Source organism: Pongo abelii, chromosome 5 (assembly GCF_028885655.2).
Source record: "Pongo abelii isolate AG06213 chromosome 5, NHGRI_mPonAbe1-v2.0_pri, whole genome shotgun sequence".
NCBI lineage: Eukaryota > Metazoa > Chordata > Mammalia > Primates > Hominidae > Pongo > Pongo abelii.
Window position 1 is genome coordinate 133,304,459 of NC_071990.2, and position 26,247 is coordinate 133,330,705.

At 39.9% G+C, this 26,247-nt stretch overlaps 1 protein-coding gene and 1 pseudogene across 1 annotated transcript in view; one reads left to right on the forward strand and one right to left on the reverse strand.

Moving 5' to 3' along the window:
* Nucleotides 1–278: 278 nt before the first annotated feature.
* Nucleotides 279–16,397, reverse strand: LOC100436009 (large ribosomal subunit protein eL15-like; annotated as a pseudogene).
* Nucleotides 16,398–20,753: 4,356 nt separating this feature from the next.
* Nucleotides 20,754–26,247, forward strand: part of ENPP1 (ectonucleotide pyrophosphatase/phosphodiesterase 1) — an 81,071-nt gene continuing 75,577 nt past the window's right edge. Inside the window, exon 1 of the mRNA XM_024248916.3 lies at nucleotides 20,754–21,033. Within this exon, the coding sequence (XP_024104684.2) occupies nucleotides 20,794–21,033 (240 nt within the window). The 5' untranslated portion in view covers nucleotides 20,754–20,793. The remainder of the gene's footprint in view (nucleotides 21,034–26,247) is intronic.

The following is a 26,247-nucleotide window of genomic DNA, read 5'->3' on the forward strand; positions in this document are numbered from 1 at the left end:
CAACATTTATTTAGTTTGAAATATTAAAAAATAAAATGCAAGAAATTTTATAGGAAAGAAACCATCACTTCAAGTGGCAAATTCACCCTTTAGGAATAGTTTGCCTTTAGCTTATAACTATTCAATGCTAACTGCAACAGGAAGATCATCACCAACCTAAATGGTCTCTTAAAATTTACAAAGTGTTTCATGTCCAGAATCTTTTCTTTTTCCTGTCCTAAATTGTTTATTAGGTATGAATTGTACAAACTTTACTTGTATTCACGGTAACAGTGGAGCTAGAGAATAGCTGCCCAGCGAGAACCACCAATAGTGTGGTGGAGCTTATGGCCCTTCCAAGGCCCCGGCTCTTTCAGCCTGCAGATGTCAGCCCATGCAGCTCCCTGTGCTTGTGGACCGGTTTTTGGTGATCCATCGGGTGTCAGGATTTCTTCTGATAGCTTTATGGAATGGATTGATGAGGATAACCTCAAAAAATTTGTATGTGGAAGCTTCACCAGCCCAGTAAGAACTGAGGATTCTTAGAGCCCCACAGTGGCATCCAGCTCGCTCCTCTACAAAGGACTGAAGGCTTCGAGCAAACTTTAGCTGGTTAACACCATGATGGACAGGCTTGCCGTAAGTTACACCCTTAGGAACTGGACGTTTTCAGCCACCACGGCGAACACGATTCCTATAATCTTGCTTGGCCTTGTAGCCTAGTCGGCGTGCTTCATCAGGCCAGGTGGGGTGGGGAGCCCTGTGGAAAGCAGAGAGCTGGTAGTACTACCAGCAGCGGACCCTCAGAAGAAAGTATATGACATCAGACTGCTTCTTTCTCCATAGTTCCTGGATGTACTTGTATGCACCCACCGTGGCTTACCTGATGGTTGCCACCAGAGGGAAAGCCATGTCCAGAATCTTAATTAATATTTCAAATAGCTCTTTTTGAAATTGGCAGGGCAGATAGTATTATTATTCTCATTTTTTCAAATGTGGAAACCACAACAGAAAGAAGTCAAATGACTTGACTATGGTCATCCCACTTTCCATAGAGAAACTAGGACTTCAATAAAGGCATTCTGATTCCAAATCCTTTTTTCGCCATATCATGCTACTTCCTTAACTACCTGTATTTACAAACAGCTACAGAAGCCCCTGAAATAATTCATTTTGGATGCTGTCCATTTAGGATTCATGGATCCTGGGCACAACCTAACCATACTCTTTCCTTCTTTCCTGCTACCACTCCCCTTCTTTTCACCCACTCCTCAAACACAAATCTAATAAAATATCTGTAACCAAAGGAGGAACTTGTGTGAGTAAGTATATTTAGGAAACAGATTTGCAAACACGCTGGAGCCTAATACACAACTATTTTTAAATATGTTTTATGACTGCTCTGGGGTTCCACAGAAACAGATGGACACAGAAGTACTTAGGATGTATTTGGCGTATGATAGGAAATGATATCATGAGAACAATGAAAAGGGATGTGAAACACTGAAAGCGTAAGGTAATACAAGCAACAACTTTCCCTGCTGTTGCTTCAAAAGGTCAAAAATACGCCTTCACGCTGTTCCCAGAAATGACCAAAGAATTAAGGAATGACTTATATGAAGTATCACACAATGTCTTGTTCTGCCATGGGTCCGGGCCCCATATCTCAGACAAAGATATCTCAGCTTTTGAATACTCTTCAAAAGCTACCTATTCTCTGCTAGAAAACAGGACTCCAAACCTGCAGAACTGGGTCCACTCTTCCTTTTTCAAACTAGTACCCACCACCTTGAAGATGAGCTGAGACCTTAAAAAAAAAAAAACAAAAAAACACATGCCCACCTCTGGATGTAGCTCCCCGTCCCTTTTAGCCAGACCAATAAGTAGGGTCAAGTGACAACACAGCTGAGTCGTGTGAGCATCGGGCCTGCGAGGGGAGAAAAAGGACTTAGACCAAATGAGACACAGGATATAGTTCCCATATACCAGAGTCTCTGGGGAGAAATTACGGAACTGGATTCTGGGTGTGCTGAATTAAGGGGAATTGAATATCATAGACAATCTTCAATACAATAAAAAGTTTATCAATATGGCAGCCCTCTTCCTTAACACAGTTGAGGACTCCAAATATCGTGGAGTAGAGACAGCCTTACCTGCTGTGACATTTCTAAATTCCTGACCCACAGAACTTGTGAGCATAATACAATCATGTGCTGCTTAATGATGGGGATATTCAGAGAAATGGGTCTTTAGGTGATTTCATTGTTGTGCAAACATCATAGAGTGTACTTACACAAATCTAGATGGTACAACCTACTACACACCTAGGCTACAAACCTGTATACCATGTTAGTGTACAGAATACTGTAGGCAACTGTAACATAATGACAAATATTTGAGTATCTAAACTTAGAAAATGTACAGTGAAAACAGGTCATTATAATCTTTTAGGACAACTGTTGGATATGTGGTCCATTATCCACCAAAACACCATTATGTGGCATGCGACTATCTAATGGTTTTTCAGCTATGCCACTAATTTTGGGGTGGTTTGTTATGCAGCTGTGATGACTGGAACAGGTAGGAAAAAGATATTCAATAGATGGTTTTAGAAAAAATAGGTAGCTGTTTGTAAAATAAAACCCATATCTAGAATTAAAAAATTTCATACAACTTAGAAGAAAGAATTTTAAGTATGACATAAAAACCTGAAACCATAAAAGATCAATAAATGCAACTACATAAAAACAAAATACTGCATAGAAAAAAAAACACTTAGGAGCAAAAGTCATAAGTAAAGTCAAAATGTCTTGACTGTATGATGAGTCAATAAGTGAAAGCCCAGGAGCCTGGTAGAAAAATGAAGAAACAAAAAGGAATGGCCAATTCCCAGGAGGGGGCAAAGCAAATTATTACACAAAGAATGTCAATCTTATTATCTGAGAAATACAAATAGACCCTTCAATGAGGTACTCTCTTTTCATCCATCAGATTGCAAAAATAAAACTTGAGCAGTATAACCATGGATTTAAAAGCACGAACCCTAAATTAAAAGCCTGCCTGTGTGACTAGTTGTGTCACCTTGGGCAAATGTGTTCATCTCTATTTGCCTCAGTTTCCTCATCTATAAAGTGGTAATGAAATAATAGTACTTATCTCTTAGAGTTCTGTGAGGATTAAGTGACTTAATGTATATAAATCATTTAGAATAGCGCCTAGAATGTAGTAGATACCAACATGTGGCTGCTATTATTGTTATCACTATATATTGAGAAGTTGTGGGAGTGGGACAGGATCTGTCATGCATTGCTTGTGGGAGAGTAAATCCATTCACCCTACATAGAGGACTATTTGCAAGGATCTTTAGAGACTTAAAAAAGTGACCCAGCATTTTCACTTGTAAGTGTGAATCCTACAGATGTAGTCACACTGGGAAATACGGTATGTGCAAAGATATTCTTTGTAACATTCTTGGGAGTTACAAGATTGGAAACAACCTCATATCCAACTCTATACAAAGGGAATTGGTTTAAAATATAGTTCATTGGTAAAATGGACTGTAACAAAAGGACTGGAAACCTTTTAGTTTTCTCATGAAAAGAGATGGTGATCCCTGCCTCAGGCAGAGGACTGATAGAGGCACAGCTCTCTAGGTGGTTCTGTTTTGTCAGCACAAGTGAAGTAGTCCCAAGTGGAGACAATCTGCAATCACATAGCTCAGTGCCTAGCATATTTTAAATGTCCAATAAGTGGCAGCTGATATGATCTTATTATTTATCATTATTTATTTTCTTGACGTAATAGAGTCGCGTGGCAACAAGGCTCTCTATGAGGCACCTTTGATTGTTTGCTTCAAGGCCCACTCGAATCATTGTTAGCTTGAAGCCCAAATTTGCTCCACAAAAGCAACTCCACCTCTCGCAGGGGCTGCCAGACTGGGCTGTCATCAGCAGCTGTTTCCCAGCGGGCCCTAATCACGGCTCACTGCCGAAGAGCATACTTGAGTGAATCCTTAAAGTCCTTTTTGTCTCTGTGATTATTTCACTGTGTTTATAATACAGCAACTGCTGGAGAGCTGAGCTGCCCATTCATCTCTTGTGGCAGCCTTAACTCTGAGCTGAGGAGCCTACTGCTTCCTTGTGGACAGAGTGATAACGGCCTCACATTGTGACCTACAGAGTTTCCATCCCCGTTTTCAAAGATACATAATAATTTACTAAAATAAAAACTTGCTGCATTTTACAGTTTGTGATTCACAAGATTCAAATGTCTCTATTCTGAAGAAAGTGTAAAAATAACCAAAATGCATCTTTATATTTCACTTTTGCTGTTTGCACAGAACTTATTCCTATGAAATGTCTACACAAGTTCAACTTTTTATGTTTGAGGAGAAAAAACAAAAGACATTCATTTCCCTATTACAGCCCTCAATAGAATACTTGCTACTTACAGTATCTCAGAACTTAAGTTAAATCAAAACAAAAAGTATCTTTACTGATTTCCTTCCTCAAAATCATTCTGTGTCTTGCTCTCTTTTCCAATCTCCTTTCAAATGTATAACTTTTAAAATTTGCTGCAACTTCCACTGTTTTCAAAATATATATTTGAATCTATTTTCAAATGTATATGACTTAATTTACTGCTTCTCTCCCTAATTTTCAAATGCAAATACCCAAATCGCTTTTCAAGTGTATATTTTCATTTATTAGCCCTTTGAAGTTGGTTTACTTATGAGTTCAAATGCCTTCCTCCTCTCTGATTTATAAAACTATATCTGGCAATGTTGAGGGACCTTGAATTATTCTCATCTATAAAAGGGAACCCATAAAATTGGTGGCTTAAGAACTGATGTATGAATAGTCTCCAGTTGGTGACTCATGGCCAATCTGTCTCATTTCTTCCTATATACACATTTTACACAACCAACAAAATTCATGTTTCAAAATCATCTAGGTCTGTGGTCTTATTTCCACTTCCTTTAGTTCTAAGCCCTACTTATCACTCAAATCTTGGCTCAAGCATCACTTCCTTAGGGAACCCTTCTTTGACCACATCCTACTGCTGCTACAGATTGGTTCAGCTACATACATCCAGTTATATGTTCTCCTTGCCCCTGGTCCTTTTTCACCAGAGTATTTATTACAATTTTTACATTTATAATTCTCTGCACTTCATTTGATTCATATCTATGTCTCTTCACTAGACTAAACTTGAGGAGCCTGATGTTCTCTTACTCTTGGGTACTGAGCCTAGAATAATGCTGGCCTCATTGTAAGACCTCTGTAAGTATTTGGTGAATAAATGAATTTTTTTAAAAAATCAATGAACGAAGAGGTGAAAAATGAATGAATGGCTAAAGTTCCCAGCACCATGATTAGCACATGGTGGCACTTAATAAAATGATAGCTATCATTATTGTTAGTTCCCATTCCTGATCAGATCAATTTGCTGAGTGTTTCAGTTTGTGGAAGATGTGATTTATGCTTTCAGAAACTGGAAGTCGGCCGGGCACAGTGGCTCATGCCTGTAATCCTGGCACTTTGGGAGGCCGAGGCAGGTGGATCACCTGAGGTCAGGAGTTCGAGACCAGCCTGGCCAACCCAGTGAAGCCCTGTCTTTACTAAAAATACAAAAATTAGCTGAGCATGGTGGTACATGCCTATAATCCCAGCTACTCAGGAGGCTGAGGCAGGAGAATTGCTTGAACCCAGGAGACAGAGGTTGCAGTGAGTGGAGATTATGCCACTGCACTCCAGTATATATATATGTATATATATACGTATATTTATGTATATATATTTACGTTATATATATATTTATTATATATATAACGTATATATACATATATATATTTTTGCCTTGATTTTCCAAATCAATTTACTAAAAGAATTAATTTTTAATGTTCCTTTTTTTCCTAGTCAGGAAATACATTACCAATAGTAAAGTTATTGAAACATTTTTCAATCTTCAAATTTCATTTTAATTTGAATATATTTTAATAAAATTATTGCAGTTTAAACACTTTGTTTTTTTTTGTTTTTTTTTTTTTTGAGACAGAGTCTTGCTCTGTCACCTAGGCTGGAGTGCAGTGGCGCCATCTCGGCTCACTGCAAGCTCCGCCTCCCAGTTTCACACCATTCTCCTGCCTCAGCCTCCCCAGCAGTTGGGACTACAGGTGCCCACCACCACGACCAGCTAATCTTTTTGTATTTTTAGTAGAGATGTAGTTTTACCGTGTTAGCCAGGAAGGTCTCGATCTCCTGACCTCATGATCCGCCTGCCTCGGCCTCCCAAAGTGCTGGGATTACAGGCATGAGCCACTGTGCCTGGCTGCAGTTTAAACACTTTCTAAAGAAAAAGTATGATAATCCAAATAATATGGGAGATTTCTTTATATTTAATGTTTTTATGCTATAATAAAGTCAGTTTTAATATTTGGTCCTCAGTTTGTTGATAGCAAGTTCTCAGAATTACTTGATTTTAGATCTACATGGAAAATTTGCAACTTGTACATAATTACCATTCCATTCATCTTACATTAATTTCTTAAAATGATTTTACATATAGTTCATAGACAATGAAGATATTTTTGGAAGCTGTTTTCTCCCATTGGAATAATTTTGTACATAGAATATTTACCCACAGTATTATTCCTGTAAATCTTTCCCTTGGAACCAAGTATCACAACTCATCCTGTCTTTAATTGGCTTGCCAAACTTTCCAGTAATCTTATTTATCTTTTTCTGAGTTGTAGAAAAGAATTTTCCAAGATATGGGTGGGCGAAGAGCTAACTTAATCACCTCATTCATTCAGTGCCTAGATGTCAGCTGCACGTTTCTGGCCTCTCTCTGTCCAGCTGTGATAAGCTTCAGTGCATTCGAGTGCTTGCACTGCAGGTCTTGGAAGAAGCAACACTGTCATGCCTATGAATCTGTGTATGTGGCTTCTTCATCCTGAAATATTATCTTCTCTCTTATTCTTTGCCTAAATCTTGCTGGTCCTTCAAGATTTGCTCAGGCATCACTTTCTTTAGGAAGTCTTCTATGACCCCAGTACTTTTTGTATTTAATAAAAGAAACCAACTAAAATTAGATCACGACAAAAACAAGAAACATTGTTTTAAGAATAAAGAAGTATTTAAAACCCAAAGACAGTAGGTGAGGGAGAGTAGAGCCACGCAGATGGGGGCTAGGGCCCGACAATCAGGTCACTTCATGTTCCCTCCTATCTCCGTTTCTTTCCAAGAGCTCGCTCCGTGCTTGCCTGTCTGTGTATGGCAGATTCCTCTGCTGACTTGCACACAGCACAGCATGGTCTCCCTCAGCCCCTTTTTCTATTAGGTTGGCGCAAAAGTAATCGCGGTTTTTGTCATTACTTTTAATTGTAAAAACCACAGTTACTTTTGCACCAGCCTAATACGTCATGATCTTCCAGCTATGTTTGCTGCAGAATTCTCAAGCAACAGAAAACCTCAAGCCAAGCCAAGGAAACCTCAGTCCCAGCTGAGTCAATGGGTTGCTGGGTTTCTGTGAGGCCTCCCTCTCTGTTCAAATTAGTCATGGGGCAGTGCCATGGCCCAGGATCTGTGGGGCTGCCCCTTCTAGTGGCTGTCAGGAGAATAGGTTTTCCAATGTGGACTACAGGATAGGTGTAAACAATGATGGTCAAAAGGACTATGGCTCTTAATTTGGAATTGGTACCTTTCTGACGGGCTCCAATACATTGTACTTTTCTTTCATAGCTGTTAACACACTGAATTGCAATTAACTGTTAATGTATTTCTCTGTCCTCCCCACTGGGCTAGAAATTTCTTGTAAGAATGGGCCATTCTTTTTTTCTTTTCTTTATCCCTATTGTTTCTAATACAGTCCTTGGTATACAGTGTGTTCAAAGGGCAGGTATATTATTATTCAGTATAAACATTTGCAATCAATTTTCCACATTATTATGGTAATGATATGTTAATTAATTAAATATATTAATATGATAAAGTTTTTCTTCTCTTTTCTGGAATCCTAGAGTCCAAGGGCTCTGGTTTTATTTTCTTCATAGACTAGACCTCACCTCCAGTTTTCTCTTGATAAAAGGGAAGAGACAGTCACCAGCTACATGGAGGCAGAAAAATAATCTGGCCTTCTAACAGCTTCTTAAAAAGATTTTTAACCAACTCTCTTGTTTCCTAGTCCTACCTTCATCCTCTAACAGAACTACCTGGTGCAGCTCAACCTGGTTGCATCTTTTCTTTCTTTTTTTTTTCTTTTTGAGATGGAGTCTCCCTCTGTCACCCAGGCAGGAGAGCAGTGGCACGATCTTGGCTCACTGCAACCTCTGCCTCTCAGGTTCAAGCAATTCCCCTGCCTCAGCCTCCCGAGTAGTTGGGATTACAGGCGCTTGCCACTACACCCAGCTAATTTTTGTATTTTTAGTAGAGACAGGGTTTCATCATGTTGGCCAGGCTGGTCTTAAACTCCTGACCTCATAATTTGCCCGCCTCGGCCTCCCAAAGTGCTGGGATTACAGGTGTGAGCCACAGGGCCTGGCCCCTGGCTGCATCTTGACTGTCTCCACTTTTGTTTTAGGGTTAAACTTTCTTGGGCCTCCTAAAGCAATTACCAAGTGTCCATTTGTTTGTCCACCTAATATTCTATTAATCACCCTCTTTGTCTTTACAGATTTATGTCTTTTAAAAAAAACCGGGCCTGGCATGGTGGCTCATACCTGTTATCCCAGCACACTGGGAGGCCAAGGCAGGAGAATTGCTTGAAGTTAGGGCAACAAAGCAAAACCCTGTCTCTACCAAAAATTTAAAAATCAGCCAGGTGCATTGGCTTCCACCTGTAGTTCCAACTACTTGAGAGGCTAGGGTGGGAGCATCACTTGAGCCTAGGATTTGAAGGCTGTAGTGAGGATATGATTGTACCACTGCACTCAAGAGTCTGGGTGACAAGAGAAACATACTGTCTCTAAAAAAAAAAAAAAAATCAAGAAAGTGAATATAAATGTGTATGGTAGATCCATCCTCTTTTCCCAGAAGTCCCTGTTTGCATTAATTCATTTTTTATTTTAAAAATTTTCCATTAGTAGGTATATTTTATATACACCAAATGTTTTGATTTTAGGTGTACTATTCAACAGGTATTGACCTATGTATAGGCATTCAGTATTCTAGTTTCTCACTAGAGCCACTTATTCCTTCAACCACCCTCCTTTCTACTACTCTTGTTCTTTGACCTTATCATGACCTCTTTTCTTTTCTCCCAGTTTATCACATCCATCATGTCTTAACCTCATTCAGTAGTTGTGGTTTGAATTGTGTTCCCCAAAAAGTTATGTTGAAGTCCCAGATCTGTAGGATCTGTAGTGTTTGTGTCACCTGTTCCATTCACAATTTTGGGAATTTGTGACTTCTTTTTTTCCTGATAGGTATGATTAGAAGTTTATCAATTTTATTAAGCTTTTCAAAGAAACATCTTTTGCTGGGCATAGGGGCTCAGGCCTGTAATCCCAGCACTTCACAGGCCGACGTGGGTGAATGACTTGAGCCCAGGAGTTTGTGATCAGCCTGGGCAACATAGTGGGACCTGACCTCTACAAAAATTTTTTTTTTTAATTAGCAGGGCATGGTGGTGAACGCCTTTGGTCCCAGCTACTTGGGAGGCTGAGGTGGGAGAATTGCTTGAGCCTAGGAAGTCAAGGCTGCAGCCATATCTGTCCACTGCACTTCAGCCTGGGTGACAGAGTAAGATCCTATCTCAAACAAACACAAATCTTTTGATATTATTGATTTCTCTACTTTTTTTTTGCTTTCAATTTCATTAATTTCTACACTTTTCTTGTATTATTTTCTTCCCTTTGCTTATCTGAATTTAATTTGTTCATCTCTTTCTTTTTCTTGTATTATTTTCTTCCCTTTGCTTATCTGAATTTAATTTGTTCATCTCTCTCTCTCTTTTTTGGGGGGACAGAATCTTGCTCTGTTGCCCAGGCTTGAGTGCAGTGGCATGATCCCTGCTCACTGCAACCTCTGCGTCCTGGGTCCAAGTGATTCTTGTACCTCAGCCTCCCAAGTAGCTGCGACTACAGGCACGTGCCACCGTGCCCAGCCAATTTTTTTGTATTTTTAGTAGAAACAGGGTTTTACCATGTTGCCCAGACTGGTCTTCAACTCTGGGGCTCAAGCCATCCATCCGCCTCAGCCTCTCAAAGTGCTGGGATTACAAGCATGAGTCACCACATCTGGCTTAACTGTAGTAGTTCTAATTCCATTTCACCCTCTCATGCTGTGTGTCTGACTTCTGTGTATGTTGCAAATCCCATGATAAATTCACATTAATTGGCTCAATTGAATTATACTTTAAAGAGATAAAAATGAGAAAAATTATATTTATCCAAACATTTGTAATTTCTGTACTCTTTATTCTTTTTTATAGATCTAAATTTTAGCCTGGTATCGTTTTCCTTCTGCCTGAAGAATCTCCTTTAATATTTTTCATAGTGCAATTCCGGGGATATATTCTCTGTTTTGTTGGTCTGAATATGTCTTTATTATATCTTTGTTTTTTAAAGACATTTTCACTGGATGTGTAAGTCCATTCTCACACTGCTACAAAGAACTACCTGAAATTACATAATTTATGAAGAAAAGAGGTTTAATTGACTCTCAGTTCCACAGGCTGTACACGAAGCATAGCAGGCAGGCCTCAGGAAACTTATAATCATTGCTGAAGGGCAAAAGGGAAGCAAGCACCTTCTTCACATGGCGACAGGAGAGAGAGTGAAGGGGGAGGGGCCACACACTTTTAAGCCATCAGTTCTCATGAGAACTCACTCACTATCATGAGACCAGCAAGGGGAAAATCTGTCCCCATGATTCAGTCACCTCCCACCAGGTCCCTTCCCCAACACTAGGAATTACAATTCAACATGAGATTTGGGTGGAGACACAGAGCCAAACTACATCACTGGGTAAAGAATTAAAGTTTGATAAATGTTTTCTCTCTCTCTGTACTTTAAAGATATCACTCCATTTTCTTCTGGCTCAAACTCATTCGGACAAGAAGTCTTACATAATTCTTATCTTTTTACCCTTTGTATACGACGTATTTTTTTGTCTAGCTGCTTTTAAGATTTTTAAAAATACTCTTTTTCAGCAGTTTGACTGTGAGATGCCTTGGTGTGGTCTTTCGGTGTCTATTCTGCTTGGCATTTGTTAAAATTCTGGAATCTGTCGGTTCATAGTTTTCTTCGAAATGGAAAAGTGTTACTCTATTATTCTTTCAGATATTGTTTCTAGCCATCGTTTTTGTAGAATCCTAATACACATATGCTAATTATATGTCCTGTAGGTACCTAATGCTCTGCTAATTTCTTTTTGGTCTTATTTTTCTCTGTGTGCTTATTTTGCTTAGTTTATTTGTAGCAAATATTCTCCTAGGTAGGTGAAAAGGAAGGCCATGTTCTTGCCTCTGGCTTGGCTCTCTGCTTCCCATGATCATACATAACCAGCTTTGATGATTTATCAGTAGAAAAAAATTGACATCCCATACTGGTGAATTTTTTTAAATTGTTAAGATTTTTTATATGTACATGTTATGGTCGTATACTAGCAGGGGCATAAGCGAGTAATAATTTTTGAAAAGAATGACGAGCGTTTCCTTGGTTTTGTTTTCCTGTGTGTGTGATTTGATCCCTAATCAACCAGAATTATCCATTTGCCTCAGGCATGGGGAAGGAGATAAGGTAGGGAGGCTTGGCTTCATTATGCCAAATATACAAAAAAAAGAAAGTATTATTGTTAGCTTTTTGCTGCAAAAATATAACTTTTACTACCCAGCAAAGCAAGGTGCTGTTAAGAGAGAAAATTATTTCGAAACTTCTTAAATTCTCACAAGCATTATTAAGAGTACGGTCTGAAAGACTTGAATATTCAGTTTACTATAAACACTGGTTAGAAAAAAGTCAGGAGATGATGTACAAGAAGTCTCTGCTACCCTGGAATGAGAGAAAGTTGACTTTTTGACTCTGTGGAGTGTGGAAAAAGAGTGAAAAGAGTTAAGGGGAGCTCCCAATTACACACCTTTATGATGCCTTTACTTTATGGTAAGCTGAAATCCTAGATTTGGGGCTAAGTGTTAGGTGAGGTTGGTAGAAAGCCTGAAGTACAGATGTTTGTACCCTGCATTTTGATTGGACCTCATGGAGGAGGAGACTGTTGGACGAATGTTCCCCTCATCAATACGCAGGTGCTACTTCCAGGAATAAACAGCTGCACAGTGTGTCTAAGCAGAATCCAAGGTAGCACTTTGAAGCTTCATTGACTCTCCTGTAGGAAGAGAACAATCCAGAAGCTACCCCATGACATTTGGGTCTATGGTAGGTACCTGAGTTGAGAGTCACTGGAGTAATACTGTGGACTTCACAGTTAAAGATAAAGTTATCCTAACCCAGAGAGCCAAAATTAAAGAGCTTAGACCATGGCTTTATGGAGAATGTGGCTGTATTCAGAGGTGTCTGCTGCTGTACCATGAACTGAGGTAGAGTTTAGCTATAAAAGACCTCTGAGCCTTGATGAAGCTAAGAAAACAAGTCAGAAATTTGCCAGCGGCATCTCAGAGGATACAAGTGGAAAGTTCCCAGGGACCATATCAGACCAGACACTGAGCACATAGATCAGCAAGGACATAATGAAGAACTCAAAGTGAAGCAAGCCAATGCAAGGCCCATCTCACACTGCCACAACAATCCTGTCCAAATCCTGCCAATAAACATCTAGACACAATCCTGGGAAAGATTAAAGGCAGGAGAGAAAACAGGAATGATGAAAACATCTATCTCCAAACACTGAGTTATCACAAAGATACTGAAAAGTATTGAGATGATATGATCTCATTTTCCCTCCCCTACCTCTACCATCTCAATCCCTTCTTACCCAGTGGGATGAAGGCTTATAAGGACACTGGACCATTGTATATACACACCAGACTAGAAATGTGTAGATTTTTGTCTCTTCCATACATTTCCTAAAATTCAGAATAATATCCAAAGAACAGACAGGATGCCCACAATAAGTAGAAGGAGTGGCCCTTTATAGCAATTTGTCTCAGAGGAAACTGCCCATGGAGACTTCATAATTTTAGAGAATTTCAACAATAAATGGGAACCAGTGAAATTCTGGTGAACATCTGTTATCTTTGCTATCCAGCATGAAACCCCCTTTCTTTTGGAACAACATATCAATTATACATTGAGGATCCAGCCCCTTCTTAACAATCTTAAACCTTAACAGCTCAACACATTTTGGCTCTTTCTATACTACGCCAATCACTGAGTTATCCAAAAGGATAGAAAGGGATTGAGATAATGTGATTTAGTATTTATAGAGTAGACATTGGCATAGATAGGGAATTCCTAGCCTACAGTTTAAATAAATGAAGGCTGAGGAAAAATTTTAATCCTTTGCAGACATAACTGGTACACCCTTAGGACAGAGTTTGCACATTAGAAGCCTAAGGATAAGTCAGTCTCACAGGTACCTTTTTTTTTTTGGCTTCCGTGGTGTTTTTAAAAATACTGACTCATTTGCCAATATTTAAAAATGGAAAAAAATCTAATTTCCAGTACTTATTTAAAAATCCAGATATGAAAGTGAAAAGAGTGGCAAATTCATTCCACAAAATGCAAGTATTAAAATGAACAATACTCTCAACAACACCCATTTCAGGGTTCTGTAAATGGATCATAGGCAGTCAAGCTGGCCTTTTTTACTCCTGAAAAACTGCTGGAGCTTTAGATAACAACAGTGGGAGTTTGTAGCTTTTAGCCACTGTAGGGATAGACTTAATTTGATAGAAACATAGTGCAGTGTGAAAACACTGCTTTGTAAAAGTGACAACACTGGTAAAAACAAACAAACAAAAAACAGAAAAATAATCAGAATTCAGAGTTGTTATACATTTAAAAGTCAAGTTTTCAACTAAAACTACAATTCATGCAAAGAAGATATTATGACTCATACACAGGGAAAAAATTAGTGTGTGTATGCAGATATGTATGTACATATACGTGTGTATATATATACATATATATGCCTAGTCTTAATTTCTTTAAAAAGCATAAGATTATTTAAAGCTATGATTGTAACACTGCAACACTGACTTTACAAGACATATAGATTAATATATGACAGTAATAACAGAAAAGAGGGATGAATAAATGGATATGTATTACATGAAAATTGCTATATTTTACCAGAATTAAGTCAGTTTCAATCTGAAGTAGGTGATAAATTGAAAATACATATTGTAACTCCTAGAACAATGGCTAATGACTAGAGAATAACTTTTAAAAAAGCTAAAATTCAACAGAGAAATGAATAGGGTATAATAAAAAGCATTTTTAATACACTCAAAGAAGTAAAGGAGGAAGAGAGAGACAAAAAATTAGATATAACAAATAGCAAAGTGGCAGGCATAAATTGGAACATCAATCATTACATTAAATATGAATGATCAAATACTCAATTTAAAAGGCAGAGATTGTCAGACTAACCAAAAGCAAGATTTTAGATTTAAAGTAAAAGAATAAGAAAAGATATATTATATAATTGGTAACCATAAGAGAGCTGGATAAGCTAAATTAAAATGAAAAAAAAATCAGTTTTAAGACAAGAAATAGAACACTAGAAAATTTAAGGCTAAAAAATTATCAGCATAGAGATGAAGGATGGCATTTCATAATGATTAAATGGATAATACATCAGGAAGATTTAACAATTACAAACATATACCTACCCAACAGTAAACAGCAAAATAAACCTAATTGAAAGGACAAATAGACACCTCAACAATTATAGTTAGAGATTTCAAGACTCCTCTCTCAGCAATCACTTTTTAAAAAACTAAACAGAAAATTGCTGAGGATATAGACCTACACAATGCTATTGACCAACTTGACCTAATTAGCATATACAGAACATTCTATTCGACAACAGCAGAATTGACATTCCTTCCTGGAGTACCTAGAACATTATTTGGGAATAGAATATGCTAGCTATAAATTTCTGTCTAATATTATATGTATAATATTGATTTCAGATCTATTATATATAATATCTAATATATCTATTAATATATAACATTACATATTAGAAAGAAATGTATAGTTTTAAATGCTTACATTACAAAAGAATAAAGATCTGAAACCAATCATATAAATTCTCACTTTAAGAAGCTAGAAAATTATTAGCATGTCAAACAAAGTAGAAGACAGAGAAAAATAAAAAACAGAATAGAAACCAGTGAAATGAAAAACAAAAAATAATAGAAAAATCCATTAAACTAAAAGTTGGTTCTTGAAAAGGTTAACAAAACTGACAAACTTTTAGTTGGGCTAGCCAATATGAAAAGAGAGAAGACAGAAATCTCCATCAAAACCAGAAACAATGGAAGGGGCATAAGTATATATATTATAGAAGTTAAAAATATCATAAGAGAATATTATGAACAACTTTATGGACAAAATGATGGAATGGAAAAATTCCTAGAAATTACAAAAAACTGACCTAGGAAAAAAATACTATATCAAGTAAAGCAATTAACTTTATTTTTTTATTTTTATTTTTTGAGACAGGGTCTCACTCTGTCACCCAGGCTGGAGTGCAGTGGTGTCATCTCAGCTCACTGTAGCCTTGATCACCTGGGCTCAGGTGATTTTTCCTAACTCAGCCTTCTGAATAGCTGGGACTACAGGCAGTACCAGCACACCCAGCTAATTATTTGTTTTTACTGTAGCGATAGGGTTTCATCATGTTGCCCAGGCTAGTTTTGAACTCTGAGGCTCAAGCAATTCACTGGCTTTGGCCTCCCAAATTGCTGGGATTACAGGCATGAGCCACCATGCCTTGCCACAATTGGCTTTATAATTAAAAATCTTTCCACGAGGAAAGCCCAGGCCTGAATGGCTTCATCTCAATAATTCTAACAAACACTTATGGAAGACTGAATACCAAGAGTTTGTGTAGGAAATATGGGGCCAGTGGTGTGGGGGTAAAAAGAATTTATGAAGATACTTGTAGGTAAAGAAAGTCATATTTATTAAAGCATGTATGAAAATGTGTTGCAAGGGAACAATGGGCAGGCCAGCAAGAGAGGAGCAGACTGCAAGGAGACGAGGGCTTGCTGGGGATGTTCTAGAATGGTGCTTGTGCTGTGTGCTGAAGAGGGCTTTGTGCAGTACTGATAACACTGAGGTTGCAGTGAATTAGCTTGCATTTTTTTTAATCACCCGAGGGTCTGATGATAGCTGAGTGCAGGAAGATTTTGAGTTATTTGTGCAAGAGGGCTACATGTTCTGGACCATGAAGAAAGGCAGACTTACAGTTTATCTGCTTTATATTTTTGCTTTCCCTCGGTCCCGCCATCCTGACTCCTTTTCCCTAATTAGAACCCCACACTCTCTTTGGATGGTACCTGCGTTTTCCATTTTCCCAGTTTCTATTACTCTCCTTTGGATCTTACACTTCTGAATTCTCTCTGTTCATTTTGTTACCTAACTGATGCCCTGTAGGCATCTCTCCTTCATCCCAGAGGAGCAAGAATCCTTTCTTTACCCTCTTTGTAGATGCAGGCCCAATAACAGGTCTCAAACCTTCCCAGAGATTATATATAGGAGAAAATTAAATCTTTTTATTTTCTCCCTTAGGGGTAGTGAGTGGTCGATTTACAAATGCAAAGGATAGATTTAAATGCTTGTATAAAGTTGAAATGTCAAACATTTTGTTGGCATTTAGAGATATTATCTGAAAGAGCATTTTACAAATAAGGAAACTAAGGCTCAGAGGCTTCTGGTAATCTGTTCAAGGTCACATGGTTATCCAAGCTTCTTGCTCCAGAGGACATATTTTTGTGCTTTCAAAAAAAGAAAGAAAAATCAGGATGTCATACACATTCTTAAAAATAAATTAATGCCCAGAAAAATGTTTTCCCTAGGCCTCACAAAGATAAAAGAGGCTTGTGGGTTTTTTTTCTGTTTAGATTTGGCTAGATGTCTTTCTTGTTTTACTGGCAAATTAGAAGAAAGCTGGAAAAGCTCTGGAACAGCTGCTAAAATAATTACCCTACAGCATATTTCATTTTTTAATCCCTAAGAAAAGTTGTTTCAAAGTAATATTTCAAAGTAATAATTAAACATTGATAAATTGTTTTTGTTTGGTGTTTTGGCCTTATCTACAACCAAAGCTTCAAGCACCAAGACAGAAATGTTTAAATATTTATGTGTTACAATAAAACTTAATAGACAACTTACACAAAATATTAAATTATCATCTTTACTGCCATTCCAGATTAGAGTATGCAATCACTAAAACAGAGTGATTTAGGATTAAGGATGAAACATTCATTGTTCATCTTTGCATTAACCCAAAAAGTTGTGTTGTGGCTTTATGTCTTATGACCTTATTGTACTTTGGAATGTGATGGTGAAGCTGTCCCTCAGACCATTTAGAATAAAGAAGACTGAGGCAATATTTCACTATAGGCATTGCAATGTCTATAGCTAAGCCTGAAAATGGCATATCTGACTCTCTTTTTTTTTTTTTTTTTTGAGACAGAGTCTTACCCTGTTGCCCATGCTGGAGTGCAGTGGCATGATCTTGGCTCACTGCAACCTCCGCCTCCCAGGTTCAAGCAATTCTCCTGCCTCAGCCTCCGGAGTAGCTGGGACTAAAGGCATGTGCCACCATGTCCTGCTAATTTTTGTCTTTTTAGTGGAGACGGGGTTTCATCATGTTGGCCAGGTTGGTCTCAGACACCTGACCTCAAGTGAACCACCCGCGCCAGCCTCCCAAAATGCTGGGATTACAGGCGTGAGCCACCGCGCCCGGCCTTGGCTCATTTTTATTCCTCCGATTTTAGACTTCCAATTGGGTTTTTATAATTACCCATATTAAGTCCCAGCTGGCACAGATGAGGCATGAGCATTAGGCAGAGGCCACATCCTGGTGACGTGTGTGCCAGGTCTGTCCTGCAGACGTGCTACATTTTGTTTGGCTTTTAAGTGTGCTACATTTTGTTTGTTTGAAGAAACTGTTTCTCTGAATTTTGTAGACAACATTTTGCAACCGGAGAATTCACACAAACATTTAAATTTCCTGCTTCTCTTGAAAAATCTGACCATCTGTCCACACTGGGCACACAATCCTGTTGAATAGATGCTGCAACCTTTAACATGGCACATGTTTTGCCTTTTGCAGTGTGTATAGGGCTGCCTCAGTCAAATATGGTTCACGGCATATTGTGCTTTCAAAAAAAACAAAGAAAAACCAGGATGTCATACAAAATCTTAAAAACAAATTAATGCCACAGAAAAATGCTTTCCCTAGGTCTTAAGATGTTTGTGACCCTGGAGACTGCACACTGTGTTTTCCAAATGTTAAGTCTTTAAAGTGGTTCGTTGCCTTGAGATGCAGACAATACACTTCTTCCATTTGTTTTGTCAGGTTCAAAGGCACTTTGGATAATGTCTCTGTTGAGTTGCTTTTGGAGGTTTTGACACTCATTTGACCAGTCTCAGTGGAGCAAATCTTTGTCCTTGAATCTGATTTTTGGAAAGAGTCAAAGGAAAATTTGGAGCCAAGTTTGGGACAGAAAAATATGTGTGATTATGAAACAGTGAAAACCTGTTTCTCTTGGGTGGTTTGTGAGCTGACTCAAAGGTAACTTTTTTAAAAAAAAGTTCAATAATGCTTTGAGGGAAGGCTTTTACTTCTTCCAGATGTCAACTGTCCTTTCTACTAAGCTCTCATAATATTGAAGCAGCTTTGTTGTCTGTGGTGACATCTGAGGTTCTTGGTCTCACGGCCACAAAGATCAAATATGTGGAAACACACCAAGGGTGAGGTTTAGAGCAGAATTTTTAATAGGCGAAAGAAAGAGAATAGCTCTCTGCTACAGAGAGGGGTCTCGAAAAATGGGTTGCAATACGTGGTGAAATGCAGGGGTTTTTATAGATGAGCTAGTGGGGAGGCGGTGTCTGATCTACATAAGGAACGAATACCTGGTTTCATGTATATGGCATGAAAAACCAGTTAGGACCAGGTGTGTCATCTGCATAGGGCTTAAATCCCTGGCAGCCCCGGCCCCAATCTTCTGCTATATAGGCAGGTAGCTACTCCATGTTGCTTATTTCCTTCTTACTGTGCATGTGCTAAAAAAGAGGGGAGGTGGAACCCCCACGGTGGACATGCCTGGCCCCAGTAGCCCCTTCTGTCTGTGCCGCTGCTGGCATCTCCCATGCAAGCTTCCAGTTTCCTTACCTATGTTTGCAGCCCAATCTTCCAGGTTGCCCTTTGTTAGAAAGGAAGTGATCTCTTGGGCTGCTTTTTGTTAGAAGGTAAGTTCTGCCGAGGACTCTTTTGCTCACACTATCTGCCTGAATAATTTCTTTCTATCTCCTGTATCAATATCCTATGTGTGACTCTATTGTGCATATATGTCTTAGGTTTTAATTATTTTGTTTACAAGTTGGTCCTACCTCCCTACCCCCGCTTCCACCACACTTGAGGAAAGATACATTTTAATTCATTTTTTGTATGGTATACACAGTTGGAGGCCAAAAGATTGAGTTGAAGGATTCATTACTTGATGAATGAATGGATGGGTGGATGGATGAGTCAGCATAAATGAAGAGCATCCCAAGTTGACTATTTTAAAGGGGATAACATGCATTTTATATTTGTTAAACATTCATTCTCATTTGTAAACATTTGTATATATTCATGTATTCAAAATGTATTGAAAATTAATTGTTTTCTTTGGTACCTGAAGTCAGTCCTGGGTATTGCAAAGTAGTTCAAAGTCACTGGTTTCCCTCTGTCTCACTTCACTACACACTGGTGATTTTGCTAACTGATGAGCCAGAAAATGTGCAAGTTCCAGAATCAAAGGTAAAACAAAACCCATCAAGAATCAGCTCACTGTTAGCGTCCTAGTTGAAAAATAAGGCTTATCAAAGTATTTCAGATTGCATTAACACTTTTGATATTGCTAGGTATCAGTGTCAACCTCAGGAGAGGGCAACGCCAACTCCTGAAACCTTCAATACAGAAAGTCTAGAAAAATAAGCAAATATACATGAAAACAATATCGAGAAGACTCCAGAAACCACATAAAAGCGTGGGAAACGAAATATCCCTTACATGTGTGTTCAGTATATGTGAACCCACGTATTTTAAGTGGACGATTTCTCTCTCAGAGTACCGTAGGTAGTGGGGGACAGGGCTCAGAGGGGGAGAAACAGAAATTCGCCTTCCTCCATGGTTTATTTGCATTTCCATCCAGAAACTCACAGGTCGACCCCAAGACTCCACTCTCTCCCACCTTTGAGAAGCCGGACCGGCATCAGCGGCTGCATCCTTCTCCTCCTCCCCGCTCTATTTTGGGGCCCCATGATCTCATGCCCTCTGCAGACCACACGCTGCAATTCCAGTCCAGCCCGCGCCGCAAGGCCACGCAGGGCGATTCCTGCAAGTGTCGGGAGGGTGGCCGGGGCGCGGGGAGGTGACGGCTTGGGGGGAAGTTTAAGACACGCCCACGTAAGGGACCCAAAATAACCGACACACAGAGTGCCCGAAATCAGACAGGAAGCCAAATAATCCGGGGCGTTGAGTCGCTTTGCCCTGACTGCGAGAGCCGGGTGTAAGGCGGGGAGCCAAGGGTCTGACCGCTAGGGGCGGGCGCGGCGGGGAGGGGCGGGGCGGGCGGCGCGGGGCCTTATTAAAGGCGCGGCTGGGCAGCCGGGCCGGAGCGCCTGGGGCCACGATGGAGCGCGACGGCTGCGCTGGGGGCGGGAGCCGCGGCGGCGAGGGCGGGCGCGCTCCCCGGGAGGGTCCGGCGGGGAACGGCCGCGATCGGGGCCACAGCCACGCTGCCGAGGCGCCTGGGGACCCGCAGGCGGCCGCGTCCTTGCTGGCCCCTATGGACGTGGGGGAGGAGCCGCTGGAGAAGGCGGCGCGCGCCCGCACTGCCAAGGACCCCAACACCTATAAAGTACTCTCGCTGGTAGGTCCGCGGCCAGGCCCCGGCGCCCGGGAGGGCTGGGAGTACGGGGAGGGCGGCGCCGAGCTCCTGCGCTCGCAGCGCAGTCAGCACCGGGCACCGGAGAGAGGCATGGTCCGGGAGTGCTTCTTCGCCCGCGCGCTCTCCTCCGCAGCCTTTGCAAGTGCCCTACACCGCCGCCCTGCAGGGCAGGATGGTTCACTCTCACTTGAATTACGGATGCCTGTGAAAGCAGGCTGTTCAAAACGGTCATCCTTAGAAATACTCGACCCCCTGCCCCAGGAGAGTACGGGTTTTTAGAGGGGAAAAATGTCAAACGCGAAAGTTGTTGGTCTTAAGAAGGTGCATCAATGTGTTGCTTCTTTTGGGGGGCTCTGGGCGCAGTATACATGACTTCACTTGGGTTAACTGATTGCAGTTGAAGAGTTAGCGGAGCTCTTTAAGTTTTATTGGAACTCTAGGGAACACTTTTTCCCTTTCGCTCCGTTTTGGAATTTCCTTGCAGCTGCTCAGAAATTCCATGGATATTCACATTATGGGACTGAAGAAACCTTTATGATTCTTTGCCCACTCTTCTAACCATAGGCTACACGGTTTGTGTTGCTAACAAAAGCTACCTATTACTCCTCTGCTATTTTGCTGTGACATTTGCAGGACCCACAGTCAACTTCATGAAGTGTGGGGGTTGGTTTTTATTCTGAATTCATGGTGGGAAGTGCTGATTGAGAGAAGGCCTGGATTCCTGGCTGTTATTAATTGCTGAGGCCTTGCGTAACTGTCCCCAAACCTCAATTTCTAATGTGTGAAAATGGGACAACATCAACTCCCTTGTGCATTGCATGGGATTATTGTGAAAATCAAGCTGAAGAATGTATGTAGGGAAGTAAATTGAAAACAGCAAGGAAATAGAATTATTTTTATTGTATTATATGGAAATCACAGATTTCTATGTATAGTGTACCCTAAAATATATCCCCTTACATATGATTGAACAATGCTTTGTAGAAAAATTTCTAATTTTTGAAGTCTCCTTTCATTTTGTATGCATTTCCATTTTCACTATATTTGGGAGATCATGGAGATGCTAAAATACTTTGAGGAATCAATCTGCCTAGACTTAAGAGATGGTGCCATATACTTAGTACTTAAAAAGAAGCCTAAGGTTCAAAGAATAAGTATCCCAAGCCACATGATGTTTGCATCTCAAGATAAAATTTTGCATCTTGTAACACTGTTTGAGTCTATAATAACACAATATTGATGAGAACTTAGTCTCTTGAGTCACCTTCTTAAAATTTTGTTAATGGAAGACCTTAGCTTTTACAACTTGATCACTTAAATTGTTTAGTATCAATACCTTGAGGTGTTTCATACACGATGAGGTAGTCCAGAATTGTATATGGAATCTGTGTGTAACTCTAGTGTAAAACCATTTCTACATGCCTATAAATCTTTACAGGTTTTCCAATTGCAAAATTCAGTTTTTAAATTTTTCTTGCTCATTTGCTTATACATCCACAACAGATATCAGCAAAGGTCTACTTTTGGAACAAGCCGTCCAGTCTTTGAGACCTGCAGTCAACTGGTCAAACAGCATTCTGTGTGATGATGCTACTCTGGGCATTTGACATGAAAGTGTCCTAGGACTTATTTCCACAAGTAGGACTATTATGGACCTTTTTTATTCATTAATTGGGGTCTTTTGCATCTATTGAATTGGAAAGAATTCTTACTTCATATCTTTTGATGGAACACTGTGAGACATTAACATATAAATGTTACCAAACAGACGTGGTGCGGTGACTCATACCTATTATCCCGGCACTTTGGGAAGCTGAGGCGGTTCCATTGCTTGAGCCCAGGAGTTTGAGACCAGCCTGGGCAACATGATGAAACCCCATCTCTACAAAAGATACAAAAATTAGCTGGGTATGGTAGCATGCGTCTATGTCCCGGCTACTTGGGAGGCTGACATGGGAGGTTCAGCTGAGCCAGGGAAAGTTAAGGCTGCAGTGAACCGTGATTGTGCCACTGCACTTCAGCTTGGGTGACACAGTGAGACCCTTTATTGTTGAAATTGCTATTTAGCTACTGAACTGAAAGTGCAAACTCGTATTCTTCTTTCCCTTCCCTACTTCAATACCTTTTTCCCCCAACCTCTTCTCCCCCGAGAACTTCCCCAAATAATGGGCTTCCAAAGGGAAAAGGCCCCAAAAGCAACCTGACAATTGTCGTCAAAGAGCTCTGGGATATGTCTTCTAGAGAGGAGCTGCAATTATAGAATTCCTTTTTTTTTTTTTCAGATTAAACCTCAGCACACTTTTCATAAAGCTGCAGAAACAGATTGAACTAATTGCACCCTGGGGTTGGGATTAGGAGAGGCCCACCACTATGATCCTCAGCTACACTGTTTTAATTTAGCAGGATAAATAGAAGGGTTGCCTTGCCTTGCAGAGGCAAACATGTTGCAGTGGCAATGTAATTTTTACATTATTCTGCAGTTTTCTCAGATAAACTAAAATGATGTAGGCGTGTGAGAGTGGATGAAGCAGTGAGGATTCTGTCCTACCCTGGCTTCTCCCCATTGTGTGTTTGATCTTAGGAGAGGGCCACCAAGCTGTGCTTTAGAGGCTTTTGGCCCTGGGCCCTGGAATGCTTGTGCCTAGGTACTGAGCCAAACTGAGGAAAACAGCAAGAGGGAAAAACAAGTATTATTCTCTACATGCGTCAGTAGGTATGTTAAATATTAGATGCCTTTCCTTGGTTGTAAATGAAGTTTTGAACTGAAGTGTAGACTTCCACCGAGATGTATTGACCTGGAGATGTATTTAAATATCCTTCTTGTTTCTTGGTGTGATTTTACAGAGTCATGTAATTCTCAACTACATTGCAATACATTTCTCCAGTTAGCTCCTCAAAAGCATTTTTTTGTGTGTGTTTCTGACCTTCTGCTATACTTACGAATACATATATCTGTGTATCTGTGTATGTGTAAAGGGCTTGCGTATGGGTGGGGGTCACTGAAGACTACTTTCATGTTTCAGTGAAAGAGTTATTTAAAAAAAAAAAAAAAAAATATATATATATATATATATATATATATATATATGTAGAGAGTCTGTTTGGCCCAAGTTTGAGGACTGCAACCCAGGAGCATAGATTCAAGTTGCCCTGAGTATATGCTCCTATTAGCAGTAGTTACAAATGGGTTTTTAAAGGAAAAAGGAAGAGGCAGTTCCTAAGTTGTTTATCAAGCATTTATGTTACAATAACAAGCTATTGGTTGGCTATACATTGTTCTTTGTATCACACATTCCAGGAACATGAAGATAGTGGGTGAGGCAGCTGTCAGGAACAAAATGCTTTTAAAGAATTGCCCCTGGGAATGGGTGCAGTGATGTGACTGAAGTCCCATGCTCATGTCCCTCTGGGCCTGATAAATTTTGCATAGTTCTCATATCTCAGACTGCTCTGAGCAATTTTTCTTTCTCATTTCCTCCTTTTAATAAAAATTTTTCTCTTCTTAAAATACTGATGATCAACATTTTGGATGTAAGTTTGTCCCACATTGCTGGGAAGGCTCATTTCCGGATAATCTTGCCCCATGTCAGAGGGAATGAGATGGGCAGAAGTACTATAACTGAAGAACTTAGTGAGGTTCCAAGGCTGAATTGGTAGGCAACAATTCAGGGATTGGATTGAAAAATAAGGGGACAGAGCAGTGGGATCTCAGGTCATTCATTTACACTGGAGTTGAGGTGTGCTGGGTTATTTCTAAGCATCTAGGTATTATGATGAGTTTTTTGTTATAAAATTTTGTGGTAGACGTTAGACATCTAGAAATACAAAGCATAATCAATTAAAGATGACACAAATAAGGACAATTATCAACAAAACAACTTGAAATACAAATAGGAAAATTGTTCCTATTCCTGAAGGTAACCAAATGAATATTTCAATCCACTTCTTGTCCTGGTCTAAAGAACAAAGTGTTGAAGATCTCCACTGAGGAAGATGTCTACTCAGGCAGGGCAGCCTGATATTGGCCCTTCTAACGTGGCTAGGAGTCCTTTATTTGATGGTATTTTCTATTAAACAATATCTTCCAGGTTGGAGACCATGATCTTTGATGTTTTTGTCTCCTAAGAGCTTGCTGTTAAAAGAATCCTCAATTAATTTAGAATTTTCAGTGAGAAACTTATAAGGCTTTGACAATAATGAAGAATATCACCTTGTTGATGGAAAAACCCAACTCTGTAAAATATTTTAAAGAGCTTGGTGCTGAGCCAAGATGAGTGACTGTGGCTCAGGGAAACACTTTCTCAAGGAGTCCTGAGAATGTGCACCTGAGGCAGTTGGATTACTGTTTGTTTTTATATATTTCAGGGAGGCAGGAGTTACTGGCAAAGACATAAATCAGTACATGAAAGGTATACATTGATTCCATATGAAAAGGTGGGATATCTTAAAGCAAGGGCTTACAGGTTATTTATTCAGCATATTCAGAGATTTTTTTTTTTTTTTTTGAGACAGTCTTGCTCTGTCGCCCAGGCTAGAGTGCAATAGCATGATCTCAGCCCACTGCAACCTCCCGTTCCCGGGTTCAAGCAATTCTCCTGTCTCAGCCTCCCAAGTAGCTGGGATTACAGGTGCACACCACCACTCCTGGCTAATTTTTTTGTATTTTAGTAGAGACGGGGTTTTACTTTGTTGCGCAGGCTGGTCTTGAACTGAGCTCAGGAGTTCCACCCACCTCAGCCTCCTGAAGTGCTATGATTATAGGCGTGAGCCACTTTGCCCGGTGATTTGGAGATTCTTTAATTTGCAATTGATTAAAGGAGTAAGGCTCTGTCTAAAACTTGGAATCAACAGAAAGGGATGTTGTGGCCATGTGTGGTGGCTCACGCCTGTAATCCCAGCATATTGGGAGGCTGAGGCAGGTGGGATCATTTGAGGTCAGGAGTTCAAGACCAGAATGACCAACATGGTGAAACCCCTTCTCTACTAAAAATACAAAAAAAAAAATTAGCAGGGCATGGTAGTACGTGCCTGTAGTCCCAACCACTTGGGAGGCTGAGGCAGGAGAATCACTTGAACCCGGGAGGCGGGGGTTGCAGTGAGCCGAGATTGCACCATTGTACTCCAGCCCAGGTGACAGAGCAAGACTGTCTCAAAACAACAAAAAAAGGGATGTTGTAAGTTAAGCATGCTGTGTAG